Source organism: Aspergillus brasiliensis, assembly GCF_001889945.1.
Source record: "Aspergillus brasiliensis CBS 101740 unplaced genomic scaffold ASPBRscaffold_17, whole genome shotgun sequence".
Taxonomy (NCBI): domain Eukaryota; kingdom Fungi; phylum Ascomycota; class Eurotiomycetes; order Eurotiales; family Aspergillaceae; genus Aspergillus; species Aspergillus brasiliensis.
The window spans coordinates 499,623-516,363 of NW_027137458.1; the positions used below are offsets into that span (position 1 = coordinate 499,623).

A 16,741-nucleotide genomic window follows, 5' to 3' on the forward strand; every position below is an offset into this window, starting at 1 on the left:
TGCCTCAGTCACTAAGGCGGTGAAGGGCGGTCGGGACCCTTCTTTGGGAATCCCCGCAACTTTGCCAGCTCAACGACGTCAGCCTCTCCCAGTCTCACCCTCGCCATCATGAAGCTTGTTTACCTCGGGGTAAGGAACTGACAGAAGCTCTCTGCTCATCCTGTCTGCTGTCTGACTCCGCTTCTCTTGACAGATTCTCCAAAATGCTCAAGCTCCCGCCGTGGAGCTCTGCGCCGAGCGCGATCTCAGCAGCTACTCGCGCTTCACCAAGGGCAGCGTCAGCGAGTTCATGACGATGTTCAGTAAGACCGTGGCCGAACGGACGAAACAAGGACAGCGACAGGACATTCAAGAGCAAGGCAAGTTGGCGTCTCCCACGGTCATCTTTCTACATCTACAACCCCCTCTGCGGCAGCCCCTGACCGCCGGTCGCCTACAGATTTCACATTCCACGTCTACGCGCGAACCCAAGGTATCGCCGGAGTGATCATCAGCGACAATGAGTACCCGTCCCTGGCTGCCCACCAGATCCTTTCGAAGATGCTGGATGAGTTCCTCTCCCTGAACCCGAACGCCGCCTCCTCCCGTGACCCGGTGCCCTTCCCCTCCCTCAAGACCTACATTCAGGCGTACCAGGACCCCCACCAGGTGGATAGCATTCTCAAGATTCAGAAGGAGCTGGACGAGACCAAGATCGTCCTTCACAAGACCATCGAGAGCGTATGTGTTGCGGGCGCACATGTGGACCGATTGATGCTAACGCCAACCAGGTCCTCGAGCGCGGAGAGAAAATTGATGACCTCGTGTCCAAGTCGGAGGGACTCAGTGCCCAGTCGAAGATGTTCTACACCTCTGCGAAGAAGCAGAATTCGTGCTGTGTGATCATGTGAGCCGGGCGACGATACCAACCCAACGCCGGATAACACCCCCGTCGAGATCCTCGACACGATCCTCGGGATGGAGAAATTGGTGTGGATAGGAAGATCAGATCATTTTCTTTTTGTGCGAATTATTTTGAAAGCGTTCTGTTGCTACAGGCATTCGTTTATAGTTTTTCGACCAGGCTGGATTTGCAGGCACATGCGGGACAGGTTTGATTTACGGTAGACGAACAAATAAGCCCGAGAGCAATGAAGTGGCTTTATGACTAGAGAGGGTATGACAGGTGGCATCAACCATGAGGTGTAAGGGGGGAAGAAAGTAGACCCGATACTATCTGGAACTCTGGATACTCTCTACTGTCTCCTCAGTACTCACGACTCACTTCTGTGGCCTCGTCCCAGCAGTGGATCCGTAGCAGAGGGGCACATCGGCGATGCTTATCTATGCTCGGGATCCGGCACGATGATTGGCCTAGCCAGGCGGTGGGAGACTTAAGTATAAGTATTAGACTTATTTATTGCAAATCATAGGCAGATATTAGCTCATCCCTCCGGCTCTAGTTAACTAACTAGTCCACCAGTGTATCGACTCGTGCACCGTAGGGTCCCTGAACAGCTGCAGCACCACGCGACCACCCCTATGCACCCAATCGGCCCTAACCCAGGTACAACCGTACAACCACTTGGCCAGCTGGATGACAGTTCCTATCGGAGTGTTTCATCCCTCTGCCTGGGATGCTGTCGAAGTATCTACGTGTACCAGGTACCATCCAGTGAACCCTGCAAATCGGCCGATCATGCGGAGGGCGACCACCCGGCCAGGCACCTTTAGGGCTTCCCAAGGCGGCACTCCTCCACTCCCCAAACAGCAGCACAACGAACAACATCCTCGCTGGTGGATCGCCAACTCACCTGTCCTGGCAATGCCTTCTAGAACACGCTCCACCTTTACCCAAAAAAGCCTCAGTTTCCATTAGGTACAGGAAGTGCCGGCTTGGGTAAGGCGGTGCCTATCGCCAAATCACCGAGGGTACCCGGGTCCCGGCCCGGTGGATGCCATTGGCCCTTCCCGCCGAATCTTGTCCGCCCCCTTCGATTCGGCAGCCTGTTTTTGTGTGGGAGATTCGTAGGGAATAGTCAGTAAAAGTGATTCACGGGTGTGTGTTGGGCAACTTGGTGATGCGGGTGGGCATGACTCTATTTCGTTTCTTATAAGCCTTGAACCCGGGGTTGTCCACTCTCCTTTTTGTTGGTCCCTCATTATACTACTCTTTCACTCCTTTTTTACCCCGGTTCAGCGTTGCTTTTCAGCGGTACATCCTATCCTCTCTTCTATCTACTATCTACTATCTAGGTCAGTGGCTCCCCGCTATTCCCCCATCTATATACATGGTCCCTTTGGGATACTAACCACCCCTCAGTTCACTACTCCTCCCACGTCGTTCTCTTGCTTCGACTTTTCTTTGTGTTATCTGCAATACATTTACCTCTGATACCCCAGTCAGGGCAAGGAGTGGCTCGCTGCTCGTCAGCATGGATTTCGACTTCCCCGTTCACCAGTCCCTGCCCTTTGCGGGGCACCGCAGCCGGTTGGGCGACTTCCTGACGGCGGATGTGATGGTTGCTGCAGGTTCGGCAGCCTTGGTCACTCCTGCGGTGATGATCCTGGACAGGTAGGAGCTTCCTCGACCGTCCACCTACCTGATTGTTGTTACTGACCACCATCTAGACTGGTGGTCGAAAAGTCATCGCACAACCAACCTATGCTCCCTGCCTTCCGCCGACACCTCTGGCTCTCCATCACGCAGCCGGCCACTTTCCTGACCTCTCGACCCAGTCTCCTCGTCTGGTCTCTCTACACAGCCACCTTTGCGGCCGCCAATGCCACCGAGACCATCCTGGACCAAGTCTACCCTCACGTCGACCATGCCATGGCAGGGGTAGCCACGTTCATGAGCACCTTTGTGGTCAACTCGTCCGTGGGCATCTGGAAGGACGTCAAGTTCGCCCAGCTCTTCGGCCACAGCAACCCTACCCCTCCCACTCCTGCTCCCCAGGCCACCACGGCCTCTGCTGCTCCGTCTCAGAGCAAGATCCTCCGCTCGGTCAGCCGCACCATCCCCTTTGCCACGTACTCAGCCTTCCTGGTGCGCGATGCCCTCACCATCTTCGGCTCCTTCAGTCTCCCCGCCATGGTCTCCGCCTCCATTCCGGACTCTGTCGCCTCCAGCGAATACATGAAGATCCTGTTCGCACAGCTCGCTATCCCGGCCTCCATCCAGCTGGTCAGCACTCCGATCCACCTGCTCGGTCTGGATCTCTACAATCGGCCCATGCAACTCTCGGCCTCGGACCGACTCAGTCGGGTGAGCAGGGACTGGATCGGGGCGTCCCTGACGCGTATGTGTCGGATTATTCCCGCGTTCGGGATCGGCGGGTTCGCCAATACCGAAGGCCGGGCGTTCCTTCACCAGCAACTGCGGCGTTGTGAAGACTGATTTCCTGCCACGGCCAATCAGAACCGCGTCATATCATTATGCATTCTGAATGACTAAAAGGAAAAACCAAAATCACTCCGTTGCCTGCGATAACCGCACCGAGAAAATGGGGCCAATGCCCGCCGAGGGCTGTGTCGTGTGTCGTGTGTTTGTGACGGTTTTCGGCGGATCAGGTGTCGGGTTTCCCGAACGGGAAACGCCCCCGTCCCTCGGGAAAAGGGTGACTTTTCCGTACCCTAGCCCTAACAACTTGCCCTTCTCAGCCACCGCCAATCACCGCCAATCACCGCCTTGCCGTACCCGGCCCGGTGTGCATCCGGAACGCTTACTTGGCACCTTCGACAATTAGTAGTTATCTTTGCTGCTGGCAGCTTAGCTATCTATCTACTACTCAACGGGACTCCGGCCACTATCTCCTCGATTCACGCTATTTATGATCTGACGTTAGACTACTTGTTCCACCACAACTAGTACGAACCTCACCTCAATTTTCGGCCATTAGCTGGGGGGTGGACCGGTTAACCATTCCGAGACCGGATGAGAGGGGGGGGTATGACGCACCGCCGTGTCGATCCACGCGCCTTTTCATCCCACTTGGCGTGGATGCTGGATACGTCGGTGTTTCACCGCCGGACTGATGGTTCGTTGAAGTGTGCATGTGAATATTCCTCAAAGCTCTCGGTGTATATAGGCTACAATGCTAGAGAGAGCATTATATTCTTATGTTCCTAGACTTCAGTAACACTACAATCAAATGGAGCACTCTGTCCATTCTTTTACTACGTGCAGAGTTCCTGAAACATTAACAGAACTCTGCTTCACCAAACAACAGAAATAAACAAATAGTACTTGATCAAAGAATGAAATTATCAACACGTCACGTCACTTTCTTCTATTTTTACCCATTCGACTTAGTAGATACTGAAAATGATAGAAACAGCTAATTATTTGTTTATAACAAGTACCTCGGTGCTCGTCAAATATGCTCGACTTGGATTGCCTGCTAATGGAGTTATTTCGGGCACTGTGTGTGAAATAATGTGACTGAGCATAACTAAATCGAATAACAATAACTAACATTTATCACGGAGTATTATTAGCACGCCGTTGCCTATGCCTAAAATGGTGACCACGTCTTGTATAACTGACTAATCAATGAGTCTTGCATAAATCACGTGATGCGCAGCCAGCGCCCTGCCATAAAGTGTTAGTAGTCCGTGTGTTAAGCAATACTAAGCTTTTTCATTCTTTCTTCTTCTTTCATTGTCTTATCTTGTTGAGGAACTCTATTTATGTGGGTAATGTGACCAGAGTGGGATGGTAAATTCAATTTGGGACGGAGGATAAGTTAAGCTGACTGTGTAACTACTCCGTACTCCCTGGAACTGCTGGGTTACTAGGTTAGAACCGTAGAGAAGTGTGAATACGGAGTATTGAGATGCTCACTTTGGGGATCTTGGTTAGTTATGATACACGTATTGCCGATGATACGGAGTAGAGAAATCATGGTTTTAGAGATACGAACTCGCGCTCAGACCTTGTCAATTGATTGATTGATTGAGCTGGTTGGGGACGAGGCTATGATAAATTGAGCCAGTACTTGAAGTTGGGAGACGGGATGCGGGCTAAAGTGATTGCCTCAGCCTCAAGATAGGCCGGGCTACGCATGTTAGAGCGCAATAGGCTTAGCAAAATGATAGGTGGAAGCGGGGAGGTGAAGTAAATTTTGTCGTTAAATGATAGGTTGTACCCCACCTGCTGTGTGATTCTTGAATCTCCGATTGATTTGTCCAGCGGCGATGAATTCCTCAGCGATAGAGTTAGATCAGGAAGGTAGAAGACTATTCCGTGGGTAAGGCCTCCCAAGAGTAAGCGCCGAATTCGGGCCTTTGGATTGGTAGAGGTCAGCTGGCTGAAGACCCAGTCCATTGGCTCACATCGAGTGCGCGGACCACCCTAGTGCTGATGGTGGAGAGCTGCATATATCCCACACTCTCAAACATGCAGCTAGCCTATAGTCATCGGGGAGGTTTTCGGGGCATAGCACGCCACATTTTCAGAGTTATCTGACGGTGGCATTCAGGCAGCGCTGTCCTTAGTGTTAGCGAAGTGACCATTAGCCGTCATACGTATAATGGTCAGATTTTAGTGTCATCCAATGCCCATGCGAGGATGATGCTTGAGTGGGAGCAAGGCGCCAAGGGATGAGGGGCCATGCACGAGAGAATGCAGGCTGACCCATCAGCTCGCTCACCATCAAGCCGTCGTACTAATAATGCACCGGCCCAGCTGTCGCCCACTACTCACCCCGCTTGGGTTCCTATAAAAGCAGACGAGCCAGGGTATACCCCAGTCGCAATTTAAGCTCTTGCCAGCCACACCGACTCGACCATGGTGCCCTCGATGCTGACTGCCGCTCTAGCGGGTGTGTTTTCGCACCTGACGTATTTCATTCGAGGCGAGCATCAACTTTACGGCACCACCTATACGCAGATTTTCGGTGTTCTATACGCTACTGCCGTCGCTTACCTGCATGTATCATGGGGAGCTGCATGGCAAGAGGCCCTGGTCACTGTCTCCCTGCATGCAGCATCCTACCTCGTTGGCCTCTTCAGCAGTCTGCTGCTCTATCGTCTGGTGTTTCATCCGCTGGGGGCATTCCCGGGTCCCTGGGGCGCCCGGATTTCGGATCTTTGGCTCGTTTTGCAGTTGGAAAACAATAACAAGCATATCAAGCTAGTTGAGCTGCATGAAAAGTACGGGCCTTATGTCCGTATTGGGCCCTCGACTCTATCCGTCATCGACCCCAAGTCGATCAACATCATTCATGGCCCATCCTCGCGCTGCCTGAAGAGCGGTTGGTACGACCACTCCCACCCCAACAAGTCCTTGCAGACGAGTCGAGACCCGATCGAGCACCAACAGCGTCGGAGGTTATGGAGCACCGCGTTCGGCAGCAAGCAGCTTCGCGGTTATGAGCATCGTGTTCGCAAGTACCGTCAGCAGCTCGTGGATCTGCTGGCAGAAAGGGACGGCCAGCCGGTGGACGTGACCAAGTGGTTCAACCTATATACCTATGACGTGATGGGAGACCTGGCCTTTGGAGAAGGGTTCGGATGTCTCGAGCAAGGGGAGTACCATTGGGCCACCCAGATTATGATGGAGACCTTGGATTTTATTGGCATCGGCTTGCCCACATGGCTTTTGCGAATGATTTTGGCGGTTCCGGGACTGAAGGGCGCATGGTTTAAGTTTCTCAATTACTGTGAGACGAGGTTGGTCGAGAGAATGAAGGTGGGCTTCCATCGCACTTTCAACTTTGTGGGCAGGCTAACCAAACAGACTGAGCCCGATGTGCCCGACGTCAGCGCAGCGCTCTTAGCACCTTTCAAAGGCAAAGAGCCTGGTGAGGAAGATCAACAGTGGTTAGCAGGAGACTCGCGGCTAATCATTGTTGCTGGGAGGTGAGTGCTCCCCGAAAGGAATCTCGAATACCTGTCTCACGCGAACAGTGACACCACTGCCTCGACTCTCGTCTCTTTGTTTTATGAGCTCGCCCACCGTCCCGAAGAGGTCGAAAAGCTCCGTGCCGAACTGGCCCCATACGTGAATGAGGATGGAATCCTGGGCGACTTTTACGACAACGAGATTGGTCACCTGGCACATCTCAACGGTGCCATCAACGAAGCCATGCGTCTATATCCGGCGGTTCCGTCGGGAGTACAACGGGTGATGCCTCCGGAGGGCATCACGGTGGATGGAGTGTTCGTTCCTGGCAACACCACGGTTATTAATCCAGTGCTGGCGATGGGACGGTGTAAGTCAACCTCGGCGGGTGGAGACGGCGAAATCAAATCCAGTGGACTAATGGCGGACTAGCGGAATTGAGCTATAAAAAGCCGCTAGAGTTTATCCCCGAGCGGTGGTACCAGCAGCCCGAGCTGATCAATGATCAATCCGCCTTTGTTCCCTTCAACACCGGTAAGTGTTCTGCCTAGAGTCGAGGGGAATTAGATTGGCTTGATTGGCTGACGGTGGATGTATTTAGGTACTTACAACTGCATTGGCAAGCCATTGGCTCTTCAGAATCTCAGGGCAACAGTGGCGCATTTGGTCACAACTTTTGATGTAAATTTCGCGCCGGGAAATGCGGAGAAAGATTTGCTCAAGAGGTCGAAGGATTGTTTTGTGCTGTATCAGGGTGAACTGGACTTGATTTTCACACGGCGAAAGTAATTGGGGACGATGGTGAGCGACCGTCGATCGCGGTCTGATTATTACGTCGGTGGTGTTGGGCAGAATGACCAAGCGCGTTTCAGCTCCACCCGTGTTTCAGAAAGCGATGCCCATACGGCAGCGACGAGACCGTCAGCAGAAAGCTAAAGTAGTGAACGGGAGAATCAGCATCCAGGATCACGACATAATCTTTGTGGATGATCGAGTCAGCGAGGTAGTACTCCGTAGATCTTGTTGCCTGTCACTCTGCCAGGCGGTGGAACTCGGCCTTGCGCATCACGAGCCTCCAATGAGGCAAGGACAATAGTTGCCAGGCACCGATCCGCTCGATCAAGCTTTCGGGAACGGCGGAACCGTGTTGACCAGTAGACCCGTCGAGACCAAACGAAGAGCCCACCACATAGGCACCACAAGACTGGTAGCGAAGACTGGACACAAGAACGAGGATGAAACGATATATCCGGGTGGAAATGTTGCCAAAAGAAGGTATGTTTGTTTTCTGGACGCGAGAAGCGAATTGACGACGCGGGTGCTCATTCTTCCCTTCCGGGCACTCGTGATCTGCGTATCGGCGTATCTGTCGAACAATGCGAATCTTACCCACCACATTCTGGTACTCACCAATGAGTCAAATCAGTCATCATACGCCGTAGTTAGTCCGTACACAATTCTGGTCTTTTTGTCTTTCATCATCAGCCCCCTCTTTCGGACCCACTCCCTTCATTGCATCTACCAATCATATACTCTCTAGGCATGGCCGCAGCCAATTGGGCTACTCTGCCCACCCCCATCTGGGCAGGCCTTGGAAGATGCCCGGCGTATTGGCAGGCATTGATGTACCTTTTTCCTTACAGTACACAATACTGGCAATGGCCGCGTGGGCAACCAGCAAACAAACCCAGTCGTCACCACCGGGCAGCACCACCCAACCAGCTTAGCACTCGACCCGTTTATAAATAAACAGTGGAGCCCAAAACCGGCTTGAATTTTTCATCGCTGCGGGCTTATCAGCATTCTTATTCCGAACCTCTCCATCCCAGCGTGTCTCATCATCCGTCCTGCTTCTTCCTCTTTTCTTCTCCTTCTGCCGACCGTATATTTACATCACCTCCTCACTCCCATCCGATCCCCCGCTCCAAAACAAAGTGATGTGTTGACTCGGATCCGCTTATCCGCTTCATACACACTATTGACTCCATCCACCACCAATCCATCCACATCGGCAGCTAGCACCCAGCACAGACCACGGTAATTTGCGATCGTTGAACGCCACCATTTCCATACTCTCGTCCAGCATCCAGAATTAGATCGATATTCATATCCAATCTCTATATATCTCTATATAAACCACAAATCGCATCATCATGACCAAACTCAGTGATTCGGCCATCATCGTCATCGTCATCGTCGTGTGTCTCGCTGTTGTCTCACTGGGGGCCGCGCTCACGAAACAATTCTGGCCTGAGGCCCCCCAGCAACGCTACAATTATCCCGCCGAGCAGCAAACCTACATGCGATCAGTCCGCCTGAAGAATCTGGGAATTTTCCAGCGCGAGTCGATGAGTATGCCTGGGAAGATGCCTGCGCCAGTAGCGAGAGATGTAGAGTCAGGGTGTACGTATATCAGCAATTTTAATCGCACCGATTGAGTATTCAAGTGTGAAACTAACGAATTGCTCGTTGCAGACTCCGAAAACGAATCGTCGCATTATTAGTCGCATTTTCCTCCCTTCCGTCTCTTCCGCAGTCTTTATTGATATCCTCACTCCTTATTCCGCCCACTTCCGACTCGATTCCCTACCATTATCTCTCCCTAAAAGCAAATTCCCCAGCCAGCAGCATCGCGATAAATATTGCATGTACGATTGACGATTACGCATTGTCCGATTACCACTTTGATTTTTGATTGACTGATTGATTGATGGACGGGACCTGAACTGAATGTTGTGTCTTTTGCGCCATGGTGCGGTGTTGGATTCGGCGTTGTATTATATTATATCCTGGTTTCTTGGTATATACGTTGTTTCTTAGTTTGTTCGTTTGATCTGTGATTATCGATTTACCTTCTTGTTCATTCCTTGAGCTGATTGTTTCGGATGGTGGATTGGAGATACATACCACTTACACATATATCGCTCCTATACAGTCACCAACATGACTTCAACATACTCCTACCTCTTTGCAGCTTATCAATGCTCATCAACTACATGAATAGCGATCTATTGGATACTAGTATCCCAAACCCTTTCCAGTCTCCTCTCCATCTCCACTCCAGGCCAATAATTACATTCCCTCCTCATCTCCCTGATAAACCCCATCAACCTCTCCTGCTCTCCCTCATCATCAAACCACTCTGCACACACCACCACCGCAAACGACGCAATCACCATCCCCGCCGGCCACCGCCGATTCGACACCGCCACCCCGCAAACCTCCCACACCGCCTCCTCGACCTCCTTCTCTGTCTGCATCATGATCCTACTACTCCTCCCGACCCTCACCCCCAGCAAAGCCGGATTATACGTGGCCAACAGAATGCGAATGAACCCCAAACTCTGCGCCGCCGTAATATGACACCCATCCAGATACCATCTATTCGGAAACGCTCCCCCATCCCTATCCCCATCATCGTAATAAACCGCTTGAAATGACACCGGACACATCCTCACCCACTCGTCCCTCTTCCTGACTAACTCCCGATACGTCACGACACTCTTCGACGCCCCCTCATCGAAGCAGAACTGAATCACATGCGCCGCCAATATCAACAGCGCGTTCACCCATACGTGATCCGCCGACGTAGGCCCGGGAGCGGGATACAGATCCAAGATCTCCAGTGGAATGCGGAACGGGCGCTGCTGCGTAAACGCCATGTGGAATTCCTGGCGCACGCCGACCCAGAATGCGCTCTGTTGGAGGGTCCATTTAGTAGTGGAATCACTATCACTACCACCCCCTGGGGGAGTGAGAGTCGGACGCGCTTGCGCTTCAAGGAAGACTTGTAGGCCGCGGATGGCGGTTGTGGTGGGGTGGGGGTGAAACGGAGCTACAATATACCTTACTTAGTATGTAACATATGATATGGATAAGAGGGAAAGGGAAAAGGGGAAATACTATCAAGTTCCTCATAGAACCTCAACGTCACCACCGCCGCAAGCAGATTCTCATCGAGAATCGCATTCGGCTCGGTACTCACGGAGCGGAGGTGCGCGATGCATCGGTTATGGTAGTGTAGAGTGGAGGGTTCATCGATGGTCAGGCCGCGAGGGAGACCGTATCGCCGGGTGATTTGTAGTTGGTGGTGGTGTGGGAGCGTGCTGAAGTGGCGGGCGGAAGCGGAGAGGACGGCGTCGAGGAGAGGGGGGCTGGTTCGGGCGCGTTGGGGGACGATGCTGGTGAAGCATTGGGAGGGGTCGCCGATGTCGAACTATATATTCTTGGTTCAGCTGGGATTGTATGGTGTGGATTGGGGTATACATACCCAATTACCTAAAGTTTCCGCAAAGTAGCGCAGCAAGCATGCTTCTTCTAGCGTGAGGTGGGCTTGCGGGGGAGGGATATGTGGAGTCCAGGTTGTACTGGTAGTAGTAGTACTCGAGAGCAATGTTTCGGGTGGTGACGATGTGGTCCATGGAATATGAGGTGTTGTTGCTGGACTATTGGTGAAATTGTATGATGTGGATGGAGTAGCTTCATGGTGATATAGTGCTGCTACAGTGGATGTCTCGTCGATATACTCGAGAGAAACATCTGCGTATTCAGTCTCAGTATAGTTTGCAGTTGCAGAGTGTCAACGTACCTGTTTTGGATGGACTGCGCTGCTTCGGTATCCCCGGGGTATACTCGTATTCAGCGCTTGTGCTATTGAGAAACTTGAGCTTGGGTCGCGAGCGGATGCATTTTCGTCCGGAGATTTGACATCGGTTGCATGCTGGGCGGTTGTCGTCACCTGTCAGGGTCTTTTAGATGTGTTTGCTTGGTGGGTGTGGGTTGTGAGTTTACATTTCAAGTGGTGTTCTGTAGGGAGTGTAGATATATAATTAGCGTTGATAGAGGAAGCACTGGGGTATAACGTACTTCGGCAGTATTGGCTACAATAACAAAGTTAGTTTGTCATTTCAAGAGGAAACAAGGATACACACCAAGGATCACGCCTGGTAGGCATCAGTAGCAGGTGGTTGAGTGATGAGGGCAAAGTAGAACAAAGATCGATATTCTGTCGAAACGGGAGGGATTCGCCGAGGGTTGCCCGATCGGTCAGCAGGTCAACCCCGCATGGACTGCTTGTTACTCATGCGGGGTTCACCACATATTCATTACCCTTAGTATACATCTTCATCCTTGATTTACAACTCTATCCTTAGTCTTCAAGGTCCACTTCAACTACCGAGATACGTAGCACGAATGTTGGACTCGTATAGATGTGCCCCCTCACTGGCGGCGTAGGAACCCTACTCTGTAGATCGTCTCGGTCGGTTCGTCAATGGCCACAGGACGGAATCAAGCATGACCTACGGTGCAAACGCTATCACTTATAATTGCAACCAATAATACATTTCAACTTGAGGGCAAGGATTATAAAATCATGTAGGAATCCCTTGTTGTCGCCGACGCATCGCCAACTGGTTGCTGCATGCCCGCTTTGGGATCATCTCGCCGGAGCTAACCAGTTTGGGATGAGTTCGGCGAGTGCTTCCATTTTGATGGGTGCAGTATACATCACTGCAGCTTCAGTATGTGCACTTATAACCATATAAACTGGTCAGTCATGCACCATCAAAACCTCTTCCAAATTAGAAAATTGCAATCTGAGCCAATACTACTAGTACAATGTACATCTCAATAACCCTTGCTCTACTCAGCCTTCTCATCCTCTACTACTTCATCCTCCCCATCATTAACTACTTCCGCGACCCGAAAGGCTTCCGCAAATACCCCAACCTCACCTTCTGGTCCGGAATATCAGACCTACCCCTCGTCTACTTCTCCCATAAAGGCATCCGCTACAAGCGCCTCCTCGAAGCACACAAAACCCACCCGGTCGTCCGGATCGGACCCAACTATCTATCCTACGCTGACCCCGAGGCCATCAAAGACATCTACGGCCACGGAACCACCTGCACAAAAGACATCTTCTACTCGACCCTAGCCGGGTCACACTTCCACCTCGCCGATGTCGTCGACAAGGGCGAGCACGCGCGGAAGCGCAAAGTCCTTTCCAGCGCATACGCGCTCAAGAACCTCGAGACCTGGGAGTACAAAGTCGCCGACATGACGAACCGTCTTATCAAAGCGTTTGATGCACGATGCACGGATCCATTACCTCCAGGTCATTTTCGTCCACTGGAAAAGGATCTGACAATCGACTATCGCATGTGGACCAACCTGTTCACGATAGCAGCTATTGCGAACATCGGTCTCAGCGAGGATATCAAATTCCTCGACCAGGGCAACGACCTGATCACGTCGGAGGCAATGGACGGCAAGACTAAGAGAGTACACTTCCGGGACTGCCTCTTCGCCACCGGCTCAGCAACTGCCACTCTGGTCTGGTGCTACGACTGGTACAAGACCCTCGTCAGGGCCAGCAAATTCCTGTCTCCGACATACTACCACAAATGGAACCTCAACAAAGACTGGGACGGCATCGTCTACAACCGCGCCACGACACGGTGGAAGCGTCACCAGAACGGCGAGCAGCTTGACGACTTCTTCTCGGCGCTCATGGCAGACAAGGCTAATGTCCCACATAATCTCGAATGGGGCGAGATAGTCGCCGAAATCAGTATCATGATGAATGCGGGGTCAGATACAACTGGGATTTCGCTCAGCAATGTCATGCTTCTCCTTCTGAATAATCCACGATGTCTGGAAAAGCTGCGAGAAGAAGTTGACAGCGTCCTGGATGACGACGAGATCGTCGCTCCCTACGATAAAGTCAAGCATCTCCCGTATCTTCGGGCTTGTCTGGATGAGAGTTTGAGATTGTTCCCGCCTGTCTCGTTTGCGCTTCCGCGACGGACTCCGCCTGAGGGCACTATGATTCTCTCGGATCATATCGCGGGTAATACCTCGGTGGGGATGTCAGCATACGTGGTTCATCGGAATGAATCTATCTTCCCGGATCCTGAGGCTTTCCGTCCAGAGAGGTGGCTGGGGGAGAAGGGGAAGGAGCTGCAGCCTTATTTCATCCCGTTCAGTACGGGGGCCAGGGGCTGTATTGGACGGAATATTAGTTACCTTGAGCAAACTATTCTGGTTGCTTCGCTGGTGCATCGGTTCGACTTTGCTTTGCCGTATCCGGGTTGGGAGCCCACGAGGCATGAGACGACGAATCTTAGTTCGGGGCCGATGCCGATGAAGGTTTGGAGGAGAGAGATTGCTGCATAGATATATTATTTGTATTGATTATCTGGTTCCTGGGCTTCAGGAAAATCAGACCTCGTGATATATAGCGTTTTATGAGAGTGGTGCATACGATCGGAGGAACAGATTTTATTCAGTGTGAGAGCAGCGTGCATTCTAGAGGCCTCAGAGACAAGGAACAATGAATAAGGTTATCAACGTGATATACATAGACCAAATAAGTGTAGTCTATAGAAGTCGACTAATACCCTGCAGAGCCAGAGTAACGTACTTACACCATTATAACGAAGAGAATAGGGATTGAAAACTCTCATCATGGCGTATTACAATCTGAGTGTGGAACATGCACACTTCGCCACTGCACTTGTGTGTCGGGTGTCTATCAATGGTGGTACGCCTGCTATGGGTAAATGTTGGATTGGCCTTCTGACTACCTCTTGTATCATTTCGACAATTGTCTAACTAGGAAAAGAACCCTGCATGGCGACCTTGTCTGCCCACTCAGCAAATCCTTTTGCATCATCGTCTTTTGTGAGGTATTCCTTTCATTTTGGTGTGAAGGTCCGACCAAATGACAGGTGAGCAAACTCCCTGGTTGTGTGCAGTCTCATTGCATCATAGCGTATTTTCCAGTTGTGGCCGATTGTCCAGATGCTATCTATCACCACTTAGAAAACTCCTAATGCCTTCAGGCGTCCCACCGAATGGCCCGCCTGACCGGCACCCACAACAACAGCGTCAGATTGGGCCGTTTTTCCGTCAGGAATTGCCAAGGTGTCTCTTATTTCGTATTTTGTAGGGGAATGAGCTCGTCAACGCTAGGATAACCCAACAATTGTTCCAAGTACATGCCAAAACTCTCAGTCTCATCCGAAGGTTTTATACAGAAACTTCATTCCTTCCTGCAGATCCTGCCCCTCTTGCCTCTCAATGATCATCTGCCGGCTCTTCAGAAGGCTGTTTGACACGTCTCTCCAACTGAGTGACTTCGTTATCTGTCCGTTTGGACCATCTAAAATCCCCGTATCCACCAACCGATTACTCTCCTTCCGGATCACGCCGTCTACAATGACCATTTCAATATCTCCCACATTAGCATGCAGCAGAACAGCTGCGACCGGATTCTCCTCGGCAGCGCAAGCCATATTAGGAGAGGTGCCATCGAAGATGACCAGATCAGCCAGCTTTCCGACTTCAATGCTCCCAATCTGATCTTCCATATTGACAGCTTTCGCACCCTGAATGGTTCCAAGGTTAAACACTTCTTCCAGCTGGATCTGCACAGCCGGGTATTTTCCCGCTTTCATAGCTTCCTGATTCTCCTGCCCGCGTGCATGTTGCATACCAAGACGAAGCTGGGACAGGATATCACCGGAGTTGTTCGAATGGCAGTCGATGCCCACCGAAGCATTGCATTTCACGTCAGGACGAAAGGCCACGATTTCACCGAGGCCCATTTGCAGCTCGGTTTCTGGAGCCGTTGAAAAGTACGCTCCGTGCTTTAGAAGGGTTTGAGCATCGGATTCGGCAATTCCGTTCACATGCGAGAATAGGATGTGCTTATCGAGAAGGCCGTATTCCGAGAGCAAATTAACCGAGTCTGTCTCTATCCGTCAGGTTTTGAAAATAAAGGAATTTGACGATTGAAAGATTGGCTGCCACTCACTGGTCATGTAGTTCGCCACGAAATGGGTGGTGAAGAGTTTCAAACCCAGGGCGCGGCATTTGGCCCATAGGCTTTTGATAGTCTCTCTTGGTAGCTTGAAGTTATCGAACCCCAACCCCAATTGGACTCGCCCACTGCCGAAGGGAGCGGATTTGGCAAGAGTCTCTAAGGTGGTATACCACCATTCTGGGAGTAGATCGTCATCGTAGTCGAGATGAGAGGACCAGCTTTTGATACGCCAGATAGGCGTGTAGCAGAAGAATGTCCGTAGTCCAGATGAGGCCGACGCGCGGATCGCTTCCGTTACTATATGATGTGAGACGACACCTCTCGAAAGAATTGTATATAATGCGCACCGTGCTCAGGAGAATACGTCATATGGGCATGGTCAACGACTGTAGTGACACCGCTATTGATGCTCTCCAAGCAGCCGCCCAGTTGGCCCCAGAAGATATCGTCTGGGGTATAGTTGAAGGATTGTATGTTGCCTTGCCATGCGTCAGTGGACAGATTCAGCGTGGGATGCCAGGATGCCTGGATGTGAGCCAACCTACCAGCAACCATGTAGTGCATGAAGCTCAAGTCACCAAGCTTACCTTTCAGCTAGACATGAGATCAGCAAGCCAACTTGATAAGGCTTAAGCGTAAGAAGGTACCTGTGTCTGCCATAGATGGTGGTGAGTATCGATGAATCCGGGCGAGATGATCTTGTCCCGGCAGTCGATGACTCTGCCCTCATGACTATCAAGTTTGAGACCCTTACCGATATCCTTGATCCTGTTTCCCTCAATCAGGACATCGTGGTCCTTCAATACCACCACTTGGCCATCCTGATGCGCCAGTATCGTTCCCTTTTCCAATAGAATGAATGCCATCGTATCACTGCAGTTTTTTGAGACCCTTTGATTTCAGTTGCACCTACTGATGCTCTTGAATACGGATGGATGAAATGAGAAACTGGGTACCATCGTTCAAGGAAACCCCCGCATTATCACGCTGGTTATATAACTAATTGATTGTATGAGCCAGTCCAGACTGCGTTCGGAGACCGAGAACCCCGAAAGGCCGAATTCTTAGCCAAGCACCGGCTGATC

At 51.4% G+C, this 16,741-nt stretch overlaps 9 protein-coding genes across 9 annotated transcripts; 6 read left to right on the forward strand and 3 right to left on the reverse strand.

The window, feature by feature from the left end:
- Positions 1 to 108: 108 nt before the first annotated feature.
- Positions 109 to 890, forward strand: ASPBRDRAFT_59216 (palmitoyltransferase YKT6; the record flags this gene model as incomplete). The annotated part of the gene is made up of 4 exons (XM_067628017.1): positions 109 to 129; positions 194 to 359; positions 440 to 720; positions 771 to 890. 4 exons carry the CDS (start codon positions 109 to 111, stop codon positions 888 to 890), a joined length of 588 nt encoding a protein of 195 aa, XP_067474474.1.
- Positions 891 to 1,325: 435 nt separating this feature from the next.
- On the forward strand, positions 1,326 to 1,883 carry ASPBRDRAFT_59217 (uncharacterized protein; the record flags this gene model as incomplete). The annotated part of the gene is made up of 3 exons (XM_067628018.1): positions 1,326 to 1,364; positions 1,498 to 1,596; positions 1,725 to 1,883. The coding sequence occupies 3 exons, from the start codon at positions 1,326 to 1,328 to the stop codon at positions 1,881 to 1,883; spliced, it is 297 nt and encodes a 98-aa protein (XP_067474475.1).
- Positions 1,884 to 2,414: 531 nt separating this feature from the next.
- ASPBRDRAFT_136606 (uncharacterized protein) lies at positions 2,415 to 3,379 on the forward strand (the record flags this gene model as incomplete). The annotated part of the gene is made up of 2 exons (XM_067618812.1): positions 2,415 to 2,554; positions 2,611 to 3,379. The coding sequence occupies 2 exons, from the start codon at positions 2,415 to 2,417 to the stop codon at positions 3,377 to 3,379; spliced, it is 909 nt and encodes a 302-aa protein (XP_067474476.1).
- Positions 3,380 to 5,707: 2,328 nt separating this feature from the next.
- On the forward strand, positions 5,708 to 7,820 carry ASPBRDRAFT_48277 (cytochrome P450). The gene is made up of 5 exons (XM_067626054.1): positions 5,708 to 6,673; positions 6,722 to 6,843; positions 6,892 to 7,196; positions 7,259 to 7,360; positions 7,428 to 7,820. Exons 1-5 carry the CDS (start codon positions 5,771 to 5,773, stop codon positions 7,613 to 7,615), a joined length of 1,620 nt encoding a protein of 539 aa, XP_067474477.1. The 5' UTR covers positions 5,708 to 5,770; the 3' UTR covers positions 7,616 to 7,820.
- On the reverse strand, positions 7,689 to 8,253 carry ASPBRDRAFT_48279 (uncharacterized protein). The gene is made up of 2 exons (XM_067626055.1): positions 7,837 to 8,253; positions 7,689 to 7,758 (listed from the first exon to the last, which is right to left on the reverse strand). The coding sequence occupies exon 1, from the start codon at positions 8,222 to 8,224 to the stop codon at positions 7,946 to 7,948; it is 279 nt and encodes a 92-aa protein (XP_067474478.1). The 5' UTR covers positions 8,225 to 8,253; the 3' UTR covers positions 7,689 to 7,758; positions 7,837 to 7,945.
- A 726-nt stretch (positions 8,254 to 8,979) lies between these two features.
- On the forward strand, positions 8,980 to 9,330 carry ASPBRDRAFT_136562 (uncharacterized protein; the record flags this gene model as incomplete). The annotated part of the gene is made up of 2 exons (XM_067618804.1): positions 8,980 to 9,229; positions 9,302 to 9,330. The coding sequence occupies 2 exons, from the start codon at positions 8,980 to 8,982 to the stop codon at positions 9,328 to 9,330; spliced, it is 279 nt and encodes a 92-aa protein (XP_067474479.1).
- Positions 9,331 to 9,834: 504 nt separating this feature from the next.
- ASPBRDRAFT_200391 (uncharacterized protein) lies at positions 9,835 to 11,780 on the reverse strand (the record flags this gene model as incomplete). The annotated part of the gene is made up of 6 exons (XM_067621430.1): positions 9,835 to 10,661; positions 10,730 to 11,042; positions 11,097 to 11,365; positions 11,415 to 11,564; positions 11,693 to 11,706; positions 11,758 to 11,780. The coding sequence occupies 6 exons, from the start codon at positions 11,778 to 11,780 to the stop codon at positions 9,835 to 9,837; spliced, it is 1,596 nt and encodes a 531-aa protein (XP_067474480.1).
- A 531-nt stretch (positions 11,781 to 12,311) lies between these two features.
- Positions 12,312 to 14,180, forward strand: ASPBRDRAFT_48284 (cytochrome P450). Its single transcript, XM_067626056.1, has one exon. It carries the CDS (start codon positions 12,446 to 12,448, stop codon positions 14,003 to 14,005), a length of 1,560 nt encoding a protein of 519 aa, XP_067474481.1. The 5' UTR covers positions 12,312 to 12,445; the 3' UTR covers positions 14,006 to 14,180.
- Positions 14,181 to 14,585: 405 nt separating this feature from the next.
- On the reverse strand, positions 14,586 to 16,598 carry ASPBRDRAFT_211004 (uncharacterized protein). The gene is made up of 5 exons (XM_067621917.1): positions 16,304 to 16,598; positions 16,202 to 16,250; positions 16,004 to 16,135; positions 15,648 to 15,953; positions 14,586 to 15,581 (listed from the first exon to the last, which is right to left on the reverse strand). The coding sequence occupies exons 1-5, from the start codon at positions 16,520 to 16,522 to the stop codon at positions 14,848 to 14,850; spliced, it is 1,440 nt and encodes a 479-aa protein (XP_067474482.1). The 5' UTR covers positions 16,523 to 16,598; the 3' UTR covers positions 14,586 to 14,847.
- Positions 16,599 to 16,741: the final 143 nt, after the last annotated feature.